Source organism: Magallana gigas, chromosome 8 (genome assembly GCF_963853765.1).
Source record: "Magallana gigas chromosome 8, xbMagGiga1.1, whole genome shotgun sequence".
NCBI lineage: Eukaryota > Metazoa > Mollusca > Bivalvia > Ostreida > Ostreidae > Magallana > Magallana gigas.
The window spans coordinates 41,175,877-41,202,588 of NC_088860.1; the positions used below are offsets into that span (position 1 = coordinate 41,175,877).

Genomic DNA, 26,712 nt, shown 5'->3' on the forward strand with positions numbered 1-26,712 from the left:
CAAAATATGTGTAAACGGGATAACATTTGGATATTCATAAATTTATTCAATGAATCCACCAGTTTTAATTTCGTTTTTCCTCTTTCTTATTTCATATTTGTTAAGTGAAAGGTGTCGTACACAGGAAGTTATAGGTAAATCACAACTATCTTTCAGAATTATCAAAAATAATGAAAGAAACTGGCAGGTCGGGTTTTGATTATACATGTATATTAAAATAAAGAATAGAAATTACACGTTTTCAAACTTTGAATGATACAGCCAACAGACACCACACTGGCGTCGGAAGCAAATTGAAAGTGGGGGGGGGGGGGGGGGGGCTAGACTAATCCTCAGAAATATTAAGGGAAAAATAACCTAATAACCAAAATCATGAAAATCCTAATCCGTGGGAGGGGTATATCTTTTCTTCCAAAAAAAATGTTCCTACCCAAAATTCCCCCCCCCCCCAAATCATGACATTCCTAATCCGTGAGGGAAGGGGGGGGGGCTAGTATGCCTATTGCTCAATCTTTCAAGGTAAATTTAGGAACAATTACATTTCCGGCGAGAAAAAGTGGGGGGGGGGGGGGGGGCTAAACACTCTATGATGCTATGTGCCTAATGGTTAGGTCTAACTTTGCAAAAAAAATGCCCCTCCCCCCCCCCCCCCGGTTCCGACGCCTATGCACCAATAAATTATTACCTGAAACATATTCATTTTGCCAGAATATTTCGCGAACTTTGCCTGTGATAACCCTGCATATCGAGTCCAATAACTTTTAATGACCTATAATGGGGTGCATGCAGGGTTTGCTTATATATATTCAATTCATATTTAATCGTACAATTGCTTTAAATTATATAAATATAAGTAAAAAGGAATCATTGTATATAATGAGGTGGTAATTTTAGTCGGGAGCGATCTAAGCTATCATAAATCCCTTCGGGCTTCACTGGATTTGTCCACGTCCGGACCAAAATTATCTCTTAATACTCAAACAATGATTTCTTAACTAAAACCTCAAAAACTGGCATTCACCTTTTTCACGTTTTTCCCTTCAATATGTTTATCAAATGTAAACATTTACTATATGTTTCGTTCTATTTGACGTTTAAAGTTCTTTCGTACAATGGCATTTAAATCACTCACGTGAATTTGTAGTTACCAGAAATAATCAACACCTGGAACTAGGCACGTTTGTTTATAAACATCCAGAACCCGCCATGTTGGATTGTGAAGCTCAATATTTTATCAGTGGATTTGAATTACGTATGTTATTCAATTAACTTATTATTAATTGTTCTGACATTGTTTTATACTATCTGGTGGATTTGTTTCACCTTGAAAAAAGTCATGGAAAGGTGTATTTGAGAAATAAGAATTTGATATACAATGAAGGTACAGGTTAGGGTTAAAGGGGCATGGTTACGATTTTGGTCAAAAATTATTTCTTCGATTCTAAAGTTGTTTACAATGCCCTCAGTAAGACATATTAACAGACAAACAAAATTTGAGTGTCATTCGTTGAGTTATAAGCGAGTTACAGTGCTTACAATTCTTTTCAATGTAAATAAAGCGTTTGTTTATATTTTGAATGTTGACGTGAAAATTCCGGTTATAGACCTAAAATGAATGCGTTATATGTCAGAAGCTGTTTATTTATGCTTTAAAGGATTAAGAAGATAGACAAATCAGTTTGAAAAAGATTTTTAATGGTTTATTGAACTTATGTAAACAAAAACAGGACACGAGCCTTGTTTAAATGACAAAGAATTATGAGCCCTGTATCTAAATTATAACTTAACGACTGACTCTCAAATTTCATTCGATCATTAGAAAGGCATTCCTTAAGCACTGTAAATAATAAAAACAGATATAGAATTAGACCAAAATCACGCCCGTTAAACACATCATGAAATTATACCAAGAATACAGCATGTCGACCAATGGAGTAGTGTCATCTCCCTCAGGCAATTCATTTATTGATGAACCCCGGGCAATCACAGCTATAGACACAGACAGGGAGTATACAATACTATACGGTGTAGTATGTCTGAATAATACAGAGGTATGGACACGGGGTGGTAACAACATGAAGATGAACCTCTACAACCTCCGGAGGGGAACTAGTTAAGTCCATCCGAACCAAGTCAGGAAACGAACCACGGGACATAGCAGTGACAAGGAGTGAGGATCTAGTTTATACTGATAGAGATGATAGAACCGTGAACATAGTGAAAAAACACAGATACAGACAGTGATCAGACTAGAGGAGTGGATTCCTCGTCATGTCTGTACCACCTCCTTTGGTGACCTCCTAGTCGTCGTGGACAGTGATGATAAACAAGCAAAAGTTGTGTGTTACTCTGGCTCCACAGAGAAACAAAGCATCCAGCTCGATGACAAAGGACAGCCTCTCTATTCAGTTGATATGGATAAATACATTATAGAGAACAGGAACCTAGATATCTGTGTATCTGACCGTGACGCCCGTGCAGTAGTGGTGGTCAATCAAGCCATCGAACTCCGGTTTACCTACACTGGTCCTCCCTTTACTACCAAGAGATCCTTTGATCCATGCGGTATCACAACAGACAGCCAGGGCCGGATTCTGATATCAGACAAAATGAAGTACCGTATCCACATCCTGGATCAGGATGGGCAATTCCTCCGTTACATTGACAAATGTGGTTTAGATCATCCATGGGGTTTATGTGTAGACACAAGAGACAACCTGTTTGTGGCTGAAAGGTACGAAGGTAAGGTGAAGAAAATCCAATATTATACAATTATTGCTGTTTTGGAAGTCAATACGATGATTAAGCTACCTTAGAAGTACAATATTGTACTGCAAGGGTAGCTTAATCATCGTATTGATGAAAAAACCCCAGCAATAATTATTTTATTATATGATTCAGCGACGAATTGATACAGACGTATATAAAATTGAGTGTTATCAAGCAATGTTTTAGTTTGAAGCTATTGCCGAACAAATTGAGAAACGAGATGTTTCATTGGACAATCTATTTTTAGTGCAATGTAGAGAAAATCAAATGTAATTTTGACCTCCCAGGTCACGTGCAGTTGGATATAACTTGTTTTTAGCTCACCTGAGCTGAAAGCTCAAGTGAGCTATTCTGATTACATCTTGTCTGTCGTCCGTCCGTCCATACGCCTGTCTGTCTGTCTGTAAACTTTTCCCATTTTCAACAACTTCTCTAGAGCCACTGGGCCAATTTTAACCAAACTTGACACAAAGCATCCTTATGCTAAAATGCGAAAATTAACGACCACTACCTTTTGCTAAGGGAGATACTATATAGTACTTAGAGAAATAATTGATTTTTCAAAAATCTCCTATCCACGAACCATTAGGCTAGGAAAGCTGAAACTTTTGTGGAAGCGTTTTAAGGTAGTGAAGATTCAAAAATTAGAAAATCATGACCCTTGGAGGTGGGTGGGGCTACAATTGGGGTCGACTTTTTTAAATATGAATATATAGAGTAAATCTTTAAAAAATTTCTTCTCAGAACGCAATCAGCCAGAAAAGCTGAAACTTTTGGGAATAATTCTCAGGTAGTGTAGATTCAAAGTTGTGAAAATCATGACCCTCAGGGGCAGGGTAGGGCACAATGGTGGGGTCGACTTGTTACATATGAATATATTGAGTAAATCTTAAAAAGTCTTGTTCTCAAGAACCATTTGGCAAGCAAAGTTGAAACTTATGTGGAAGCATCCTTTTCTGCCGTTAATTCAAGGTTGTAAAAATCATGACACTTGGGGGTAGGGTGGGGCCACAATGGGGGTCAAATTTTTACATTAGAATATATACAGTTAATCTTTAAAAATCTTCTTCTCAAGAACCATTTGGCCAGGAATGCTAAACATTATATGGAAGCATCCTCAGGTAGTGTAGATTCAAAGTTGTAAAAATCATGACCCTCGGGGTTAGGGTGGTAGTGTAGATTCAAAATTGTGAAAATCATGAACCCCGGGGGTAGGGTGAGGCCACAATGGGGGGGGGGTGCCTTTTTACATATGAATATATAGAGTAACTCTTTAAAAATCTTCTTCTCAGAAACCAATTATTCAGGAAAGCTGAAACTTGTGTAGAGACATCCTCAGGTAGTGTAAATTCTAAGTTGTAAAAATCATGACCCTTGGTGGTAGGGTGGGGCCACAAGGGAGAGGGGCGAATTTTTACATAGTAATATATATATTAAATCTTTAAAAATCTTCTTAGAAACCATTATGCCATAAAAGTTGAAACTTGTGTGGAAGCATCTTCAGGTAGTGAAAATTAAAAGTGAAAACATGACCCTCGGGGGCTTCGGTGGGGACACAATGGGGGGAGGGGTCAACTTTTTAAATAGGAATAAACATGTATAGAGTAAATCTTTAAAAATCTTCTTATCAAGAACCACTTGGGCAGGAAATCTGAAACTTGTTTGGAGGCATCGTCAGGTAGTGAGATTTCAAGTTAATTCAAATCATGATTCGCGGGGGTAGGATGGGGTCACATGGGTGGGGATTTTTCATATATATAGGAATATATAGGAAAATATCTTCAAATCTTTAGTGAAAGCAACATCAGATAGTGTAAATTCAAATTTGTTCAAATCACAATCTTTAGGAGTAGTGTGGGGCCACATTTGGGATTCGGTTGTACAAATGAAGATATTTTAATTATTCACAAAACCGAAATGTTATTACCGGTATATATGCTTTTACTTATATGCAAGCTTTTTTATGTATTGCTGATTCTTTGAAATTTTTTAAACTTTGGCCTTTGGACGATTATTGTGCCTCACGAGGGATTCAGAGTTTGGTGTAGGTTTATATCTTGTATATAAACAATTGTTGAGAGTCTTTTTGAGAACTGCATTGCTGAATGTGATATGACTATAAAATCATCCTGTTAAAAAAGGGATTTGATTATAGATATAAGAATATCCAGGGGGAAACAGATTTTTTTGTATAGGATCTACATGTATTATACCACATTGTCCAGATAGTTGGTATTATGATTCCATGAAGCTGATTTTATCGTGCCTATTGTTTCTTAGGTGAGCGATGTGGCCCGTGGGCCTCTTGTTTCGAGATTGTTTGATTTGAGCCAATCAGAGAGCTATGAATTAATCATTAAATAAATATAATGATACAATGTGTAATGCAAGTAACTGCATAAAATTCATGTTATTGCATATGTATGGAAATATAAAGTGTTAATTAATAAAGTGCATATATAAAATTATATGTAACGATGTACATTCTGTATTTCTTATTTATTGTGTGTAAAGACTGCATGTTATGAACGTTTATGTTATTGTATTTATCTATGGTATTCATTGTATATTAGTTGAGAATATTTTGTGCTTATAGTGTATATGTTGCAATCATTGCAGATGAAATTTTTCAAACGTTTATAATTGGATCATATCAATTTATCAATATCATACCTTCGTATCCTATATTAAACATGTATTACATGTAACATCTGACAACATATATAAAAATATTTCCATTTTCAACTGTCTTTGTCTGTGATAATATCACGAATCAATTTGCAGCCTCTAGCCCAGTAATTTCATAAAAGATGTGTGACACAAAATGGGCGTGTCTTATAACATAACAGCGTAGTAATACGTAACACGTGTTACATGAAAAAAACTTGTTTATAAAATGTCTTTTAATATTATGAAGTGATAGTTTCGCCCGGAGCGTGGTCAACTCCATCATAAAGCCCTTTGGGCTTTATTAAATTTGAATTTTATTGAACCACGCCCCGACCGAAACTATAACATCATTAAACTAAAAAAAAAATTTCTAATTTCTAAAATGTAACCACACTCTTTGACTGTTATTCCAGATTTCGTTGTAGATTTTTACGTGCATCATTGTTGCATGCCATTGAATGGTATGCATTTAAAATTCTTAATTGTTGTTATTTTGCATGAATTATTGCGAACTGACTATTCGTGTAAAGTATATGCAAACCAATTGATTGTGTTCATGAAGTATTTTTACTTGTAACTACTGTAATTAGGGTAAATTTCGCCTCGTGTTATTTTCGCCTCCCCTTTTCTTCAATTGCAAACAGTTTAGCTTCGTCTTAAATACGCCCAGACATAGCTGTGTTTAAAAAAAGAATAATTTGAGCCAATGCAATTTGCCCAGGCTTAAATTAGCCCGTAGACAAGGAGGGCGAAATGGGCGAAAATAAAGCGGGGTGAATATTTCCTTGTATATACAGTATATATAGACGAATATTCATATAAAAACATAATTTTTCATTATTAGATGTGGGATAAAAAGACATTGCAGAAAAAATTGATAACCCACGTTGGCGGATTATCAATTTTTGGACAATGATCGCTACGTGCATACCTTCATAACCCGCATCGTTTTATTGTTACATCTTTTTTTTAAACAAAACGATTGATTTGAAAGAGTAAGTAAAAACTAAATTATTGATAATGTACAACAGTAGATGCGGTAAAGGAATAGCCAAATCATCTTAAATGGGAATTGAAGTCTAAAAGCATCATCATTATTTATTAAAGTCCGTGATTTTTACCACGCTTTAGGTCTCAAGAAATCCACACAGATCAACCGATTGAACAGTTTGGTTCTCTGTCAGCATTATCTTTTACGACAGAGGAACTAAACTACAGCCTAGATTGTTCCCCAGGGAGCCGAGTCCTCTCCCTCAGACCGGTCACTGATGGATGTACCCGGGGTCATCACAGCTATAAATACAGGATATGAATATCTATGGGGTGTGACGTGTGTGAATGATACAGAAGTATGGATGCGTGGTAGTGACGACAAGATGAAACTATTCAACCTGCAAGGAGAACTAGTGGAGTCTATCCAAACCAAGTCAGGGAACAGTCCAGCAAACATAGCAGTGACAAGGAGTGGGGATCTAGTTTATACTGATTACCGTGATAGAACTGTGAACATAGTGAATAATACACAGATACAGACAGTGATTAGACTACGGGGGTGGATACCTCATGGTGTCTGTAGTACTTCCTCTGGTGACCTCCTGGTTGTCATGGACAGTGATGATTATGAACAAACAAAGGTTGTGCGTTACTCTGGCTCCAGAGAGAAACAAAGTATTCAGTACAACGACAAAGGACAACCTCTCTATAAGTATTTATCTGGTCACATTAAACACATCAGTGAGAACAGGAACCTAGATATCTGTGTGTCAGACAATGGAGCCCGTGCAGTGGAGGTGGTCAATCAGGCCGGGAAACTCCGGTTTACCTACACTGGTCCTCCCTCTACAACCAAGGGATCATTCTATCCACAAGGCATCACAACAGACAGCAAGCTTCGGATCCTAACAGCAGACTGGGAAAACCACCGTATCCACATCCTGGATCAGGACGGACAGTTCCTCCGCTACATTGATAACTGTGATTTACATTTCCCATGGGGTTTATGTGTGGACCCCAGAGACAACCTCTTTGTGACTGAGAGAGACACAGGTATAGTGAAGAAAATTCAATATTGCATGTAAATCAATTAAACTTTAAATTAGATGTAAACAAATGAACCAAGTATACATTACATACCCGGTACTGTGAGTAGATATTACATGTAAAGACAGTGTTTGTATTGATCCTGAATATACCATCTACATTAGATGAGAATAGTGTGTGTGTTTATATTGTATAGGTATTTATCATTAGAGATAATATATATATATATATATATATATATATATATATATATATATATATATATATATATATATATATATATATATATATATATATATATCAGAGTTGGGGTCAATTACTTTGAAAAGTAATTAATTACTTTCAAATACATTGACAATTTTATCAATTACTTGCAATTACAATTACATTGATTTTTTAAAATGTAATTATTTACTCTCAATTACTTTGATAAATGAAATTAATTACAATTCAATTACTTTAGTTTTATTTTTTTAAATCATGAGAACATATACATATATTAACGACATTAAGATATACAGGGCTTTATGTACGGTTATTTTTTTAAAGGTTGTATAGTTCAGTTCAGATCAGATTTCTTGAAAATTTTCTTTAACATTAAATTCATTAAGAACCATTGAGTTCATTTTTGGTTCTGAATAATATTTTCTCTATAGTGAATTAATTTTTATTCACATATTAAAACTGTGTTTATTGAGAAAGTACAACTTTTGGCAGTACAGTGTATCAGTATATAAATAATAATTGCTTTAATTCACAAGAATGAGATATTTTGATTCCCTTGAGTCTAAAATCAGTTCAGTCTAAAATCAATTGGGGTTCTTGGGTATTGGAGGAGTTCACACCTCCACAAAATTAGATCTTTACCTATTGCTCTGGGCAGTGTGTCATACTGTATAAACATATGAAACATTATGGGACATTTAATTATTGTATAAACAAAAGTCCATGCCAAACATGTATAAAATCTATTTATCATTATAAGACACCTTTATGATATCTTAAACTTGGAGAAAAGTAATTGAGATGTAATTGAAAAGTAATTGAAAATTCACAATATTTTTGGAATGTATTTAAATACATTCAATTACTTTGAAAAATGTAATTAATTACACTCAATTACAAATACTTTTTTCAATTACCCCATCCCTGATATATATATATATATATATATATATATATATATATATATATATATATATATATATATATATATATATATATATATATATATATATATATATATATATATATATATATATAATCTGTGTTATCAGGTCATGTAAGTTTTTTTTCTATTGGATGAAAACAAATTGTTGACTATTTTCATATAACATGTAGGTTTCCATGTGTATAATTATATTGCATGTCATCAAACTATGTGCGTTTCAAAACCAAACTTTTTCTGCAAACAATTTGTTTCTCTCAAATTACATGTAGATTGTCCATTCTTGCATGTATATTATATGTAAACAAAATGGCTGCGTTTATGTAATTGTCAATTACTATGTGTATTAAATGACTCAATATTCATATTACATATAAACAAACTCTCTTCATCATTTGATGCATATAAGATAAGAGTTTATCTATAACATGTCAAACAGTCTTTGTTTTTTTACATGAAACAAGGTAATGGTCTCTATATGTTTAACTTACATGTGGTTATCTGAAGAAACTTTTTGTTACATGTATTTATAACCAGTGAAATGACATCCATTTCACTTTTGATAACTTTTAGGCTAAGCATACATTTTCATAGTCTACTTTATTTTACTTTATTCTAATCTTATATGTTCCCATACTTAGCAATTCCTTATTGACATCTAAAGCATTCCTTATTATTTATTTCTAAAGGTTGTCCAAGCTGTTGTTTACTTCTTAATCACCTAGAATATTTAGTGATTTCACAGTAATTGTTAATCTTTATTGTCAGTGACACTGCTCATGGCACTGGGCACTCATAGGTGTAAGTTAGGGTAAACAAAACCACTTTGACTTCTTCACATCAAAGGGATGACACTGATAACTTAATTATTTGATAAGCCCTAAGTGACAACTTTACCTTAGGCAATTCATAGCGAAATTTATTCTTGTACATGAGTTCTTCTAGAGAGAGTTAGCTTTGAGACTTCGGACTGAAAGGATGTAGGGCGAAGCTAGGAAATCATGTAGAGTGTTAGGAGACAAATTTCTAATTCATCTGTTAAGGCCCCCTCCTCTAAATTACAGTTAGGAACAAGACTTGCTCATTAATGTTGTTACCTGCGTGTGTAGATTGGATTATTTAACATTCAATCTTTAATAAACATTTCTCATATCCTGCCATTTGGACTTTGTGCATTCTTGATTTACTTATTCCCCTTGAGCTTAATTCCCCAAATGAACGTGCACCACTGCCTAGTTATGTACCAGACATCCGGGCGTGGTCACATATTAATGACGAAGGTTAATGGACGTGTAGCACTCAATTCTTTACTAGCAAAGGAACGAGGCCACAAAGGGACTGAGGCCCATTACTTATAAAGAGGAGTGATACAGGTATATTAACCCAAGTAGAATTCAAATTGTTCTAGCTAATTATCATAACTTACCTTAAATCTTAAGAATTAGAGTAGTTGTGTGTGATTTTTTAACAGCCTTGTTTTCTCTGCTGAATGTTCAAAGCTTCACAAAATCCACATCCAAAATATCCAGGTTCTTGTTGGGTGTCTTTTCTTTGAGTGTTTAATTTCCTGATCTGATCAGACATCTTCCTGAAAATGTATTTAGACATTGAGTATATGTTGTTGTTTTTATACATCATTATGCTATGTATGGATTTTGTGAGTTTTAATCAATTAAACTTTAGTCAGAGAAATAATGTGTTGTGAATTAAATAATGAATAAGGAATCATTCTTTGAGTATAATGAGGTGATAATTTCGGTCGGGGCGTGATCAAATCCATTAAGCCCGAAGGGCTTTATGATAGATTTGATCACGCCCCGTGTAGTGGAACCAAGAGTTATCTTTCTTGATCTTGTATTATACAGTCTGAGAGTTATTCCTCTTTATGTGGAACTCTTCTATGTTCAGTTTTTCACGCTGTGTACGTGCGGTCCCGCCGCAGTGCTACACATTGTCTATACCAACATATTCCATGTTTCATCCTTGTCCCCTCAAATTGTAAGTATCATATGCATTTAGATATATGAAATATTCATTTTATTTGTTGTTTTTGCCATGACATGTTTATATAAGCAAACATAAGCACCCTCGTAATGACTGTTACTGTAGTAGGTTGTAGGCGCCATATTTTCTCGTGTTTACATTTGTTGATGTTAAAACATATAAGTATAACTTCATTATTTATATGATTTACTGGTCATTAATAAGTACACAGCACACCTATAAAGTGTGAATTCTATGTTTATATTTTTCAATTAAATTATTTTCCCTTTTTTACCTATATTCCATAATTTCCCTCGGGCTACTGTTTCAATACTGGGTGCACATTTTGGAATTCGTCTATTTTGATAATTGTCAATTTATTTCTTATGAGAACTATGATATATATACATATATGATATAAATGTATTATTGTGTGAATTGTTAAAATGTCAGTTTGCATATTATTCCATGTATTTATAAATTGTTTATAATTTGTTTCAGCAATTTACCACTTCAGATCTACATCAGATCTACATTCAATAAAGATTACCAATAGTTATTGAATCTGGTTATACTTGCTGTTTTTCAAACAGTACAGTAAATTGAATTTGAGGGGACAAGGATGAAACCTACACAGTTTCCACTTGTTGAACCTGATAGTGACAGAGAAGTCCGTCCAATCGATAGACCTGTAATATGCTCACAAACTGATGTTACCATTACAACAACAGGATCTGATCTCATTACCAAGAAATTTGATCGATTTGATCGTTGGAGTTGTCTCATTACGGGCATTGCTTGTCTCAAGCGAGTTTGCCGCAGGTTTAGAGCTTGTCGTGACCAGAAACCTATGCAACTTACCCGTTATGATGAAATTTGTGAAGCAGAGACCTTTGTCCTAAAACAGATTCAACAAGAATTCTTCTCTAAAGAGATAAATCTATAACTATAAAACAGAATTTTGCACCGTACATTGATTATAAGTCATATTTTAATGTTTCATAAATAAGCTAAGCATAATTTGGTTTAGAATGATAAAAGTTATATAATAACGCATTTCAATTTTATTATTTTGAATTATTTACACTGTCATTAAATTGTCATTAGAATAAAAACATATTCGGTATGTTGCTTTAAAAAAAACCTTTTTGACTTCTTTTAACATTTCGTGATTACTATAACTATAAAATAGAATTTCATAAATAAGCATAACCCGTCTCGGTGTAGAGTGATAAAAGTTACATAATAACGAATTTCAATGTTTTATTTTGAATATTTACACTGAACCATTTCCCCCCCCCCCCCCCCAGGGATCCCCTGACGATGAATTAAAGTAATTTTAGAAGGCCTATGGTAGTATTACTTCGAACTTTTCTGTACACGTGGGGCTTTTAAGATATCAAATATTAACCAAAAAAAGTTCTCAGTTGATTAAAGTATATTTGCATGTTTGCCAGAGGTTCCAACGCCTATTTACTGTAACTTAACTGTTAATCATATACGTTTTGATTATCCTAGTTGGGGGGGGGGGGGTTCCAGATGATCTGACCAACCCTCCCCTCAAGATCTGCGCAGCGCACAAGCCGCAGGGATTTTTTTCATCCTGAATTTAATACATATTTTTGAAAAATTAAAAGCTAGTAATTGACTATAAATCAAATATGATAACTACACCAACTTTAATTTATTAATGTTTGTTTGAGTTAATTTTGAACAGGTAAATTCTTTGGGGGGGGGGGGGGGGTTACATTTCTAGGTTGGGTTCAGGATACAATTACGATAAGGTACTTGTCGTCTGGAGGTTGCAGAGGGATATTTTTTTAAAGGGTACTTTAAACATATAGCTTATATTTATATATCATTATGGATTATTTTAAATTTCAACAGCGTGCAGTGTTATTAAAAAAAATATATCCCCTGTGTGTTGATGTCATACATATGATATTTGTACTCAGCCACAGTGCCTTATAACCGTCTTTGCTAGCCAAGGGTTTTTGGTCCACTTTCCTCGGAGCGAAGATGCTAATAACAAAAACCCCAAATGTTTCTGATAAAGATAAAAGTTAATATATAAAATATTAAACATGTAAGCCCTTCAAAAATACGTTTTTTTCTTTGAATCATACAAACTTCTTTTAAACAAGATTATAACATAAAATGTCTATATTTCATGTTTCTTTGAATCAATACGACATTCGTTTCAGTTGGATGGCATATATACGCGGATCGAGAAAGAATTCCTATGGCGATCCGAGTGATAAAGACGTTTTCCGGGAGGAGAGTCGATGGAGAGTGCGAGGCCTATTTTAGGTAACTTTACAATGTGGATTTAAGAAGTTTGAATTTTTTAGGGTAAGTTTGTCAGGAAAATCCCCTCCAGATCTACCACCAAGGGGATCAGTGGATGAAAAACTGGAATAAAAATTTAATCATTTATATATGATAAATAGATACATGTATATAATTTTGTATATTTACATTTTCCAGTGTCTTTGCCTGTGATAACACTACGTATCGATTTTGTACTATATAACCGATAATACAAATGACGCCAAATTGAGGCTCCATCGGGGTTTGCTTATTCATATTTAAATATTTAATCGTACGATGGCTCAAAATTATATAAATATAAGTAATAAGGAATCATGATAATTTCGGTCGGGGTGTACTGTTTGAAAAACAGCAAGTATAACCAGATTCAATAACTATTGGTAATCTTTATTGAATGTAGATCTGATGTAGATCTGAAGTGGTAAATTGCTGAAACAAATTATAAACAATTTATAAATACATGGAATAATATGCAAACTGACATTTTAACAATTCACACAATAATACATTTATATCATATATGTATATATATCATAGTTCTCATAAGAAATAAATTGACAATTATCAAAATAGACGAATTCCAAAATGTGCACCCAGTATTGAAACAGTAGCCCGAGGGAAATTATGGAATATAGGTAAAAAAGGGAAAATAATTTAATTGAAAAATATAAACATAGAATTCACACTTTATAGGTGTGCTGTGTACTTATTAATGACCAGTAAATCATATAAATAATGAAGTTATACTTATATGTTTTAACATCAACAAATGTAAACACGAGAAAATATGGCGCCTACAACCTACTACAGTAACAGTCATTACGAGGGTGCTTATGTTTGCTTATATAAACATGTCATGGCAAAAACAACAAATAAAATGAATATTTCATATATCTAAATGCATATGATACTTACAATTTGAGGGGACAAGGATGAAACATGGAATATGTTGGTATAGACAATGTGTAGCACTGCGGCGGGACCGCACGTACACAGCGTGAAAAACTGAACATAGAAGAGTTCCACATAAAGAGGAATAACTCTCAGACTGTATAATACAAGATCAAGAAAGATAACTCTTGGTTCCACTACACTCCCCGCCTGGCATCTTTGAGATGCCACTACTCATATGCATGCACAAAACATTTCAAAATTGTGATAAACTAGTTGATAAATAATACATCTCGTGATCACTTGATACATGAATCATAATACAAGTCAATGTTTACAAATTCATTGTTAACAGTCCATTATTCACAGTCCATAAGTTACAGTCCATTATTCACAGTCCATAAGTTACAGTTCACATCTAGTCACTGTTCACTTTCTATTAGCAACACGAGATCATGAATTGGTCGAATGTAAAATGTTGGTTTTCCTGCTCGAATAGTTCGCACAACAACTTTTCTCACGATTCCATCGTCACTTGGAAATACGCGGTCGATAATACCAGTTGGCCAGTTGTTCCGGTGCTCAGCGGGATCTTTCAACAGTACCACATCATCTACTTTAACGTTTCTGGTTTTGCTTTTCCACTTACGTCTACTTTGTAGGATAGATAGATACTGCTTACGCCACTGATTCCAGAAAATATCTGCAAGGATTTGGACACGTTTCCATTGCGCTCTGTAAACGTCTTGTAGACTGAGTGAATCAGACACGACTGGTAGGAAATCAACTTTACCGGTGAGAATCATAGTTGGTGTAAGAATCATTGGGTCATTTGGATCCGAAGGTATCGGTGCTATAGGTCTAGAGTTTATGATGGCACAAACTTCACATAAAAATGTTGCTAATGTCTCATGTGTTAGAGGTTTACCACTAGATTCCAAAAGCATTGAATCGAGGATTTTCCTTGTCATTCCTATGACTCGCTCCCAGACACCACCCATATGGGAGGAATGTGGGACATTGAAAATCCAGGTGATGTAGGATTTGTCCAGGAACTGTTGAACTGGTCCCTCTTCTACTTTTATCGTGTTCACTCTCATTTCCTCAGCAGCTCCAATGAAATTGGTGCCTCGGTCAGATCTTATTATCTTCACTGGGCCACGGAGTGATAGAAATCTACGCAGTGCATTTATAAAACATGAACTCGACATCTCTTCAATAACCTCTATGTGAGCCGCTCTTGATGTTAAACAGGTAAACATCAGTCCCCATCTCTTGCTGTTTGCAGCTCCTCCTCTAGTTCTGCGGGTACAGACTTCCCATGGTCCGAAGACATCAATTCCAACAGATGTGAAAGCTGGGCCTGGTGTGATCCTGTCCTCTGGTAAGTCTGCCATCATCTGTGTTTCAAGGCCACGGCGAAGTTTTCGACAAGTCACGCAAGTGTGAATGAAAGATGAAATCATGCGCTTGCCTCCCAGGATCCAATAACCTGCCGTACGAAGTGCACCTTCAGTGAATAATCTCCCCTGATGTTTGACTTGCTCGTGAAAATGACGTATCAAAAGAACAGAGATATGACTGTTCTTGGGAAGAATAATTGGATTGATTTCCTTTGATGGTAAAATTCCAGCAGCTTTGTTCAATCTTCCACCAACACACATTAGTCCATTTTCATCTAAGAATGGTGCAAGTGTGGATATACTTGTGTCTTTGTTCAAAGGTTTTCCAGACTTTAAACTGTTTATCTCTTTAGAGAAGAATTCTTGTTGAATCTGTTTTAGGACAAAGGTCTCTGCTTCACAAATTTCATCATAACGGGTAAGTTGCATAGGTTTCTGGTCACGACAAGCTCTAAACCTGCGGCAAACTCGCTTGAGACAAGCAATGCCCGTAATGAGACAACTCCAACGATCAAATCGATCAAATTTCTTGGTAATGAGATCAGATCCTGTTGTTGTAATGGTAACATCAGTTTGTGAGCATATTACAGGTCTATCGATTGGACGGACTTCTCTGTCACTATCAGGTTCAACAAGTGGAAACTGTGTAGGTTTCATCCTTGTCCCCTCAAATTCAATTTACTGTACTGTTTGAAAAACAGCAAGTATAACCAGATTCAATAACTATTGGTAATCTTTATTGAATGTAGATCTGATGTAGATCTGAAGTGGTAAATTGCTGAAACAAATTATAAACAATTTATAAATACATGGAATAATATGCAAACTGACATTTTAACAATTCACACAATAATACATTTATATCATATATGTATATATATCATAGTTCTCATAAGAAATAAATTGACAATTATCAAAATAGACGAATTCCAAAATGTGCACCCAGTATTGAAACAGTAGCCCGAGGGAAATTATGGAATATAGGTAAAAAAGGGAAAATAATTTAATTGAAAAATATAAACATAGAATTCACACTTTATAGGTGTGCTGTGTACTTATTAATGACCAGTAAATCATATAAATAATGAAGTTATACTTATATGTTTTAACATCAACAAATGTAAACACGAGAAAATATGGCGCCTACAACCTACTACAGTAACAGTCATTACGAGGGTGCTTATGTTTGCTTATATAAACATGTCATGGCAAAAACAACAAATAAAATGAATATTTCATATATCTAAATGCATATGATACTTACAATTTGAGGGGACAAGGATGAAACATGGAATATGTTGGTATAGACAATGTGTAGCACTGCGGCGGGACCGCACGTACACAGCGTGAAAAACTGAACATAGAAGAGTTCCACATAAAGAGGAATAACTCTCAGACTGTATAATACAAGATCAAGAAAGATAACTCTTGGTTCCACTACACGGGGCGTGATCAAATCTATCATAAAGCCCTTCGGGCTTAATGGATTTGATCACGCCCCGACCGAAATTATCACCTCATTATACTCAAAGAATGATTCCTTATTCATTATTTAATTCACAACACATTATTTCTCTGACTAAAGTTTAATTGATTAAAACTCACAAAATCCATACATAGCATAATGATGTATAAAAACAACAACATATACTCAATGTCTAAATACATTTTCAGGAAGATGTCTGATCAGATCAGGAAATTAAACACTCAAAGAAAAGACACCCAACAAGAACCTGGATATTTTGGATGTGGATTTTGTGAAGCTTTGAACATTCAGCAGAGAAAACAAGGCTGTTAAAAAATCACACACAACTACTCTAATTCTTAAGATTTAAGGTAAGTTATGATAATTAGCTAGAACAATTTGAATTCTACTTGGGTTAATATACCTGTATCACTCCTCTTTATAAGTAATGGGCCTCAGTCCCTTTGTGGCCTCGTTCCTTTGCTAGTAAAGAATTGAGTGCTACACGTCCATTAACCTTCGTCATTAATATGTGACCACGCCCGGATGTCTGGTACATAACTAGGCAGTGGTGCACGTTCATTTGGGGAATTAAGCTCAAGGGGAATAAGTAAATCAAGAATGCACAAAGTCCAAATGGCAGGATATGAGAAATGTTTATTAAAGATTGAATGTTAAATAATCCAATCTACACACGCAGGTAACAACATTAATGAGCAAGTCTTGTTCCTAACTGTAATTTAGAGGAGGGGGCCTTAACAGATGAATTAGAAATTTGTCTCCTAACACTCTACATGATTTCCTAGCTTCGCCCTACATCCTTTCAGTCCGAAGTCTCAAAGCTAACTCTCTCTAGAAGAACTCATGTACAAGAATAAATTTCGCTATGAATTGCCTAAGGTAAAGTTGTCACTTAGGGCTTATCAAATAATTAAGTTATCAGTGTCATCCCTTTGATGTGAAGAAGTCAAAGTGGTTTTGTTTACCCTAACTTACACCTATGAGTGCCCAGTGCCATGAGCAGTGTCACTGACAATAAAGATTAACAATTACTGTGAAATCACTAAATATTCTAGGTGATTAAGAAGTAAACAACAGCTTGGACAACCTTTAGAAATAAATAATAAGGAATGCTTTAGATGTCAATAAGGAATTGCTAAGTATGGGAACATATAAGATTAGAATAAAGTAAAATAAAGTAGACTATGAAAATGTATGCTTAGCCTAAAAGTTATCAAAAGTGAAATGGATGTCATTTCACTGGTTATAAATACATGTAACAAAAAGTTTCTTCAGATAACCACATGTAAGTTAAACATATAGAGACCATTACCTTGTTTCATGTAAAAAAACAAAGACTGTTTGACATGTTATAGATAAACTCTTATCTTATATGCATCAAATGATGAAGAGAGTTTGTTTATATGTAATATGAATATTGAGTCATTTAATACACATAGTAATTGACAATTACATAAACGCAGCCATTTTGTTTACATATAATATACATGCAAGAATGGACAATCTACATGTAATTTGAGAGAAACAAATTGTTTGCAGAAAAAGTTTGGTTTTGAAACGCACATAGTTTGATGACATGCAATATAATTATACACATGGAAACCTACATGTTATATGAAAATAGTCAACAATTTGTTTTCATCCAATAGAAAAAAAACTTACATGACCTGATAACACAGATTATATATATATATATATATATATATATATATATATATATATATATATATATATATATATATATATATATATATATATATATATATATATATATATATATATCAGGGATGGGGTAATTGAAAAAAGTATTTGTAATTGAGTGTAATTAATTACATTTTTCAAAGTAATTGAATGTATTTAAATACATTCCAAAAATATTGTGAATTTTCAATTACTTTTCAATTACATCTCAATTACTTTTCTCCAAGTTTAAGATATCATAAAGGTGTCTTATAATGATAAATAGATTTTATACATGTTTGGCATGGACTTTTGTTTATACAATAATTAAATGTCCCATAATGTTTCATATGTTTATACAGTATGACACACTGCCCAGAGCAATAGGTAAAGATCTAATTTTGTGGAGGTGTGAACTCCTCCAATACCCAAGAACCCCAATTGATTTTAGACTGAACTGATTTTAGACTCAAGGGAATCAAAATATCTCATTCTTGTGAATTAAAGCAATTATTATTTATATACTGATACACTGTACTGCCAAAAGTTGTACTTTCTCAATAAACACAGTTTTAATATGTGAATAAAAATTAATTCACTATAGAGAAAATATTATTCAGAACCAAAAATGAACTCAATGGTTCTTAATGAATTTAATGTTAAAGAAAATTTTCAAGAAATCTGATCTGAACTGAACTATACAACCTTTAAAAAAATAACCGTACATAAAGCCCTGTATATCTTAATGTCGTTAATATATGTATATGTTCTCATGATTTAAAAAAATAAAACTAAAGTAATTGAATTGTAATTAATTTCATTTATCAAAGTAATTGAGAGTAAATAATTACATTTTAAAAAATCAATGTAATTGTAATTGCAAGTAATTGATAAAATTGTCAATGTATTTGAAAGTAATTAATTACTTTTCAAAGTAATTGACCCCAACTCTGATATATATATATATATATATATATATATATATATATATATATATATATATATATATATATTATCTCTAATGATAAATACCTATACAATATAAACACACACACTATTCTCATCTAATGTAGATGGTATATTCAGGATCAATACAAACACTGTCTTTACATGTAATATCTACTCACAGTACCGGGTATGTAATGTATACTTGGTTCATTTGTTTACATCTAATTTAAAGTTTAATTGATTTACATGCAATATTGAATTTTCTTCACTATACCTGTGTCTCTCTCAGTCACAAAGAGGTTGTCTCTGGGGTCCACACATAAACCCCATGGGAAATGTAAATCACAGTTATCAATGTAGCGGAGGAACTGTCCGTCCTGATCCAGGATGTGGATACGGTGGTTTTCCCAGTCTGCTGTTAGGATCCGAAGCTTGCTGTCTGTTGTGATGCCTTGTGGATAGAATGATCCCTTGGTTGTAGAGGGAGGACCAGTGTAGGTAAACCGGAGTTTCCCGGCCTGATTGACCACCTCCACTGCACGGGCTCCATTGTCTGACACACAGATATCTAGGTTCCTGTTCTCACTGATGTGTTTAATGTGACCAGATAAATACTTATAGAGAGGTTGTCCTTTGTCGTTGTACTGAATACTTTGTTTCTCTCTGGAGCCAGAGTAACGCACAACCTTTGTTTGTTCATAATCATCACTGTCCATGACAACCAGGAGGTCACCAGAGGAAGTACTACAGACACCATGAGGTATCCACCCCCGTAGTCTAATCACTGTCTGTATCTGTGGGGTTTTTTTTGAAAAGCAATCTAGTACATGTATGTACCACTAAATAAATACTTTCGTATTGACAAAAAAGGTACCAATTTTCATTACCATCTTCTGAGAGTAACACCTATTATTATGACATATATTGTAAAAATTGAAATACAGATGTTACAAAGGCCTCCTTTTCATAAATTCTTTAAAGACCAAAGGTGGTAAACTAGACATAGAAGATAATGAATAGTTCATAGAAAGAAACAATTTCCTTTTGCTAATAAAGTTTTCTCCAGTCATCTGTTGACTGTTATAATCAATATTCATTTAATTAATAGACATGTCTCCTAGTAGCTTCATAACTGTGGAGAAAAAAGTATGTTTCTTCTATCAGGAGTATATGACATCAAGATATATGTTAAGAATGTCAAGGCAGCATATCCTTTATATACATTATTAGCTCAAATTTTGATGTTAAAAAGTTTGTTATATGAGTGCAACTAGACAGATAAAGCCAATAATTATACTGATTGTGACATATACTCATGACAATATAAAACAAAAACCAGTTCAGACTGATATTTAGGAATTCATTTAAACAATAAACACCTCTAAGAAATCTGCTGACATAGAAAAAGTGGCCAAAATTTCTGAATCTCTCCTGGGTATATTTGTAAAATTCTTTGAAAAAAAGCAAAAACTGCTAATGCAAAACTTTTAATATGATATTATTAAGGATGACAATTTCTAACCTTTTAAATGGTTACTTAGTCAGAACGATGGTAACTGGTTACAGATTTGGAAATAGGTTAATCATATAAAATCAATTAAATGTACATTTAATTTAAACACAATTTCATTCAAAATTTGATTTTGTAACTTCTAAGAGAAGTTCCCTAGAAAACAGGTAAGGCCCCTGGGCTGAAGGGAATCGGGATGTAGGTGTTGATTACATTTAATTACTATCAAAACAGCATGCCACTAGTCTGTCTTGTTATTTTCATATCAAAAAAGCTTTCTGTGGGTGATATATTCACAGAAGTGAAAAAATTAGAGTTTGGTTCAGTAAGACATAGCATGATCTATAATAATACCAATATCAGTGTCTGTCATGACTTTCAGTCCTTTGATTTTTTGATATCTTACCAATACACATTCTCGTCAAGGATGACCACGGCCAGAGCTCCCACACTCAGCGCGTAGAACGCACAGTCTCGGAACAACGGCCACCAGTGAAGGTTCACAACCTGTCAAAACCAGTTAGGAGAAGGCCATTGTGTATCAACATTTCCATTTATTTAATGCAAGAATGATACATGGATCAGCTGCTATTGGATTTGATAACATTACTTTTAGCCATATTAGTTCTGAGAAAAACTAGTAAATCATTTGATTTTTCATTAAATACCATTATAAATCTGGCCAAATTACTTTGCAGATAAACCCATAATTCGGCTGACTTTAAAGGAAGAATGGAGATTGAGAGACATATTCTTCTGCTATCCATATAATGATTTGCAAAATAAGAAGTTCAGTCATTGATTTTCACTTAAACTTTAAAATGCTATCATCATGCAAAATATAATTTTATATACATAAAATTATGAAATTAAATTGTCTCAGAGAGCAAAAAGACGAGAAAGAAAGAGATTGATTAAAATGAAGAAAACAGGAAAGAATTTTTTTTTTTAATCAGATTTTAAGGGTAAATTGGTAAATGAATAGGACCCCAAAACCCACAATAGATCACAATAGATCGTTTTAAATCTGCTCTGCTTGGAAATTCAATTTCCTGTTACTTCATTACTAAAACTGTATCATCTGTCAAATATCTATGAAATGATTTATTCTACATGAGAAATTGAATCAATACTTTAATTTACACATGTTTTCTTCCACATCCACTTAATTGTTAGAATTGTACCTGTGCAGTGTACTACTAATATGTAAACATGTGCGAAATAAGCCACATTAGTGATATCTATAAGCAACAATTGTTTACTTTTATAATTTCTTAGTAGAGCTTAGCCAGGACACATCAGCTTGCAGCTTAAAAAAATAGAAATATATCTACAATCAAAAATATCTTTATTAAAACAAATTTTTTTATCCTAGCTGACCAAATAGTTTCTAACAACAAAAAAAATATTATTCTGGAGGGTAGAAATTAAAAGTAAAGTGAGCCAGTTGCTTTGGGTAATAAAGACACAGATTGAAAAATACTATGGATCGACAAGTGTGAAGTCCGAAAACCATCAGAATCAACATGCGTATCTCCAATGCATCTACAGAAATATTCAACAATCTAAAGTATTGAAAAATGTAGAGGGAGTTATAAAATACCTAAATGCGGTACCAGGAATGTATCACAGCATGGATTCAATAGCTTCATTGTATGACATTGAGATTGATAAATGTTTAGAGAACTGAAGGAAAATTAATTTTTCTCCCTATTAATTATTATTCACAAAACAACTTACTATGCGATGAAGGAGTGCATACAGACACAAAGTGAAAAAAAAATCAATACATTTTGAGTCTTTCAAAGAACATAAAAACTGATGACACATAACACACAGTGCACAGAAACTAGTGACAAAGATCACACAAAGAGACTTACCATGCCAGCACCCAGAGCACAAACACTGATGACAAACATCACGTTATACACAGCTGAGCCAACCACTGCTCCTAACCCAATGTCATCCTAAAACAGAAATTTTTCTGAGAATTAAAATGATACATCAAACTTCATTAGACTCGATTTCATCAGCAGTTTAAAATTAAAAAAATATGCAAATTTTTACTGTCTCAGACGAATCTTTATCATAATATGATTACCTTTTGTAAATAAAAAAAATTAGTTCCTGGTACAAGTTATTTCTGTGAAGTTAGTTATATTCCTCCTAGTTTCAATCATATTTAACATTTACAAAATGTACATAATAAATTTATAGAACATGTTTCTATTTATAGCCTATCACAAACTGCTTGTCCCTGGCATTCTACTGTTGGTCTGGGTGATAATGTACATGTAAATGTATTACCCTTAGATCACATGTACCACCCTTACTATAGCTGATTAGTGAGTAAAGTTGGGCCCTAGCTGGCAAACAAATACAGCCCATGTCAAAGAATACACATTGTTTATACATGTACTTCAAAACCGAGTCAGACGTACATTTACACTGGTTGGTGCAAGAAGTATTATGCCATATATTTTTTTTATTAAAATTCTCCTTGAAAAATGCATATATATACTTAGTTGATACTTTTGAATAGATCATTTATCCACATGCTACTCTCAAACAACCGCCTCCAGTTGCTCGCCTATTGTTCTGTAACTTCATCCTTCATAATTATATGAACAGGTAGCTATTCCTGTACATGTATACAGGTAGCTATTATACATGATCCCTCCATCTGCCTGTACACACTGATCGTGACAATTTGTTCCCACCATTCAGGGGAATATTAATTATTAAGACTGTTGACATGTGTTTGTAACTATCCTTGTTTACCGGTAACATTGGGGAGGGGGTCAATATTTAAATAAATGACTGTAAAAATGGTTCTTTATGCTGGCCAGGTGGTTACATAAGTGCTTTCAATAATCATACAATACGGGTGGGTATTAAATACACGGATGCACGATTAACTACTCTAAAGTTTTGATTTTTTTACCATACAAGAAATTTTGGTTTTAGAAAATTCTGAGAAAGAACGGTAACTTCTTAAACTAATCAATGACATATATTTCATATGTGTATTATGTTTAATGTTTCATATGAAATAGGAAGATTTTTTATTAATTGATCTCAGCTAATCATCTCAGTTTTTATGTAAGAAAGTTTTTTTTAATGGAACCTTTCAATGCGCAATTTGTTTTCAATGGTGTTTATTTAAATCATAAATATAATTCAGGAATACCTCTGCTATGAACACTGCGATGACAGCTGTGGCTAACTCTGGAGCGGAACTTCCTGCTGCCATTAACGTGGCTCCCGCAACATCTGGCTGGATGTGAAAAGCTGCAAACCAGAAGTTGTCACATTACAGTACAGAAGTTTTTTAAAATGCATGGTCACTAAGCTTGGCTAAATTGGCCATCTTAATTATTACAAATAAATAAAAATATCAAAATCACCAACAACTATTCCTCAGATTTCTGCTTACTACCCCCCAAAATAAGAACCTAAATAATGAAAAAATGGCACACAAACACATTTTATTATACAAAAACCCTAAGTCAATGTTTTGTTCTTAAAAAACTATACAACAGGCACTTAATTAATACTGGTAATCTATCTATACATTTAATTAAATGGATGTTTTATTTAGGAGGAAGGAAGATAATCATATTAATACAATTTCTTGAAAATTTCATCTTGAATAAATGTAGCGTATCAAATATGTTATACATATGTACATGATATAAAATGATGTATGTACCTGAATTGTGTGAATTACATGAAAAATCAATACTTCAAACAGATACACTATCCAGATTAGGGGATTCTTATGTAAAGATCTTAAATATTCTCACGTTAATTAAATATTCTATGCATTAAAGATGTACATCCGCAGTAAACTTTTTTTTCAAGGGAGTGGGCATAATAATGCAAATTACACAATCATCTTCTTTTTTCTTAAACTGTTTAATTCATTTTCAAATTCAATCTAATTAAAATGAGATATTCTGAATCCGCTACCACTTCTTAAATGTTTGAGAAGCGGTATTGGGTTCAGATCATCTCATTTTAATTACTGGTAGATTGTTTTAAAATTGATTGCTTGTACTGTAAAATAATGCTACTGAATATTATGCCATAATAGGAGATACTTGTGGATGAATAAAGCCTGTTTTTGATGAATAGATCATGAAGATTAATTGTTCTTGTGATTAACGAGCATCTAACTGAAGCAAATACAATGTACATGTATAAACCACCAAAAAACAGACTGAATTACTGCAATAGAATGAGCTCCTACAGCACAACTGCTACATGTATATTCTATCATTCCAATAGCGAGCACACGTCAGATAGAAATAAACCTCAATTGGCTGTGTTTTCTCTTTTAAACATTTGTGGAGTAACATGATGGTACATCAAGTCGTTTAATTTGTTAGGGGTTATGCATTTTCTAAAAGAGGCAGGGTGAATGGGAAAGGAGGTGTCAAGGGGGTCTGAACAGCCCCCCCCCCCCCCCGGAAAAATTGAAATTTTAAAATTAACATTAACTCCTTCCCCAACCCCCAACCTAAAACAAAATTTCACTCTAGGAAAATGGTGTAAGTCTTCAGCATAAGACATCCTCTTCCTTCTGAAATAATTGCTCAATGAGTTTGATTATAAGGGGTGATTGGGCTCTCAGTACTGAATGTTGATAAATTATATTGCTAAATTGTAGTGAAAGGAGATGGTGAATGTCCTAGACTAAGTGATGTTTTTCGTAAATATACTTATTTTAAGCAAAGAAGTTAATTGATTACTGCAAGATAATTTTTATTGATTACACTGCTAGTTAAAATTGATGAATATGTGTCATTTAACAATTAACATGTCTGTTCTGCAAGACAATGTGTAGCCCCAGGAGAAAGGAGGGAGTGTGAAGGGGGAGGGGTACCTTAAAGGGCATTTTTAATTTTTTAAATCAAAAGTTCATTTTTATCAGTCCATGCGTTAAGACTTTGTTTAAAGTAGTTTTACATGTTTTAAAATTGCACTTTTAGAGATCACATACTGCTGATAAAAATAAAATAAAAATTCAATTTTGAAATAAGTAATTTAAAGCACTTCTTGATTGTAAGAAAAAAAGAATGAAAAAATGAGATATTTATTATTTCTTTCATTTTCTTTTACCATCACTCATAATTTCCAGAGATGGAACAAAGTAGTCTTCACATATGTAAGCAAATGCTGCAAACATGTACGCTGACACCAAGATGTGGAAGAGAACAGCGCCATCTGCCCTCTGTTTCTGCGTGAAGAGGTCTCGCGGAAATTGTTTGATGGCTCGTGGAGTACAGTTGACAAGGGAGTTCAATTTCCGAGCACCAACTGTAAATGAACAAAAACTGCAAGATTAGATTATGGTTTTCAACATCTTGAGATAATATGGAATGATTGAAATACTTTTTTAAAGCACCCTGTATGTCTGTGACTCTAACTGTCATTTTGACAAAGTCATTAGCATCGATAGACTACATGTATCTACTAGATTTTCCATAGAGCAATCTCCCCTCAATTAATACTAAGTACATGTATCTGTATCAAGTTTTTCTCCATAAATATACACAATCCAATTCTCTCTCTCTCTCTCTCTCTCTCTCTCTCTCTCTCTCTCTCTCTCTCTCTTTCTCAATGGATGTTTACATCATTAGAACAATTAATTTTTCAACATATGATGACTCTTTTCTGACAGCACCCACACACAATTGTACAAAATGTATCACATTTCTCAGTAGATCTATAGGTTGACTTTACAGATCAGGTAAGTGTAGGTGTGTTATTGTACCATTCATGTGTGATCTCTACCTGTATTCACCTGATACACATCAATTTCTTTCTA

At 33.7% G+C, this 26,712-nt stretch overlaps 3 protein-coding genes and 2 long non-coding RNA genes across 8 annotated transcripts; 3 read left to right on the forward strand and 2 right to left on the reverse strand.

Moving 5' to 3' along the window:
* Positions 1-1,129: 1,129 nt before the first annotated feature.
* LOC117689691 (tripartite motif-containing protein 2) lies at positions 1,130-7,741 on the forward strand. Of its 3 annotated transcripts, none has more exons than XM_066069993.1 (3): positions 1,134-1,252; positions 1,954-2,742; positions 6,571-7,741. In XM_066069993.1, exon 3 carries the CDS (start codon positions 6,708-6,710, stop codon positions 7,515-7,517), a length of 810 nt encoding a protein of 269 aa, XP_065926065.1. In that variant the 5' UTR covers positions 1,134-1,252; positions 1,954-2,742; positions 6,571-6,707; the 3' UTR covers positions 7,518-7,741. The 3 variants fall into 3 exon arrangements, with proteins under 3 accessions (XP_034327229.2, XP_065926065.1, XP_065926064.1); XM_066069992.1 differs by lacking the exon at positions 1,954-2,742 and adding an exon at positions 6,284-6,434 and having other exon boundaries at positions 1,153-1,252; XM_034471338.2 differs by lacking the exon at positions 1,954-2,742 and having other exon boundaries at positions 1,130-1,252.
* Positions 7,742-10,472: 2,731 nt separating this feature from the next.
* Positions 10,473-11,189, forward strand: LOC136270763 (uncharacterized). The gene is made up of 2 exons (XR_010708629.1): positions 10,473-10,645; positions 11,132-11,189. It is a non-coding gene; the product is annotated as an uncharacterized lncRNA (long non-coding RNA).
* A 1,642-nt stretch (positions 11,190-12,831) lies between these two features.
* LOC136270964 (uncharacterized) lies at positions 12,832-17,473 on the forward strand. The gene is made up of 2 exons (XR_010708821.1): positions 12,832-12,940; positions 16,930-17,473. It is a non-coding gene; the product is annotated as an uncharacterized lncRNA (long non-coding RNA).
* LOC136270963 (uncharacterized) lies at positions 13,293-16,692 on the reverse strand. Of its 2 annotated transcripts, none has more exons than XR_010708820.1 (2): positions 13,877-15,927; positions 13,293-13,390 (listed from the first exon to the last, which is right to left on the reverse strand). XR_010708820.1 is itself a non-coding variant. In XM_066069994.1 (2 exons), exon 2 carries the CDS (start codon positions 15,910-15,912, stop codon positions 14,275-14,277), a length of 1,638 nt encoding a protein of 545 aa, XP_065926066.1. In that variant the 5' UTR covers positions 15,913-16,033; positions 16,520-16,692; the 3' UTR covers positions 13,436-14,274. The 2 variants fall into 2 exon arrangements, 1 of the variants encoding a protein (XP_065926066.1); XM_066069994.1 differs by lacking the exon at positions 13,293-13,390 and adding an exon at positions 16,520-16,692 and having other exon boundaries at positions 13,436-16,033.
* Positions 17,474-20,514: 3,041 nt separating the features above from the next.
* Positions 20,515-26,685, reverse strand: LOC136270965 (sodium/potassium/calcium exchanger 5-like). The gene is made up of 4 exons (XM_066069995.1): positions 26,004-26,685; positions 24,070-24,170; positions 22,760-22,846; positions 20,515-21,386 (listed from the first exon to the last, which is right to left on the reverse strand). The coding sequence occupies exons 1-4, from the start codon at positions 26,068-26,070 to the stop codon at positions 21,282-21,284; spliced, it is 360 nt and encodes a 119-aa protein (XP_065926067.1). The 5' UTR covers positions 26,071-26,685; the 3' UTR covers positions 20,515-21,281.
* Between the last annotated feature and the right edge of the window lie 27 nt (positions 26,686-26,712).

What these genes read in the sequence shown, in the direction of transcription:
- LOC136270963 (XM_066069994.1), bottom strand. Translation starts at nt 15,912, where the DNA reads ATGAAACCTACACAGTTTCCACTTGTTGAACCTGATAGTGACAGAGAA.
- LOC136270965 (XM_066069995.1), bottom strand. Translation starts at nt 26,070, where the DNA reads ATGTTTGCAGCATTTGCTTACATATGTGAAGACTACTTTGTTCCATCT. An exon ending in TCTGGAAATTATGAGTGATG is followed by an intron (nt 24,171 to 26,003) that starts GTAAAAGAAAAT and finishes TCTGGTTTGCAG; the next exon opens with CTTTTCACATCCAGCCAGAT. An exon ending in GTGCTCTGGGTGCTGGCATG is followed by an intron (nt 21,387 to 22,759) that starts GTAAGTCTCTTT and finishes TGGTTTTGACAG; the next exon opens with GTTGTGAACCTTCACTGGTG.
- LOC117689691 (XM_034471338.2), top strand. Translation starts at nt 6,708, where the DNA reads ATGGATGTACCCGGGGTCATCACAGCTATAAATACAGGATATGAATAT.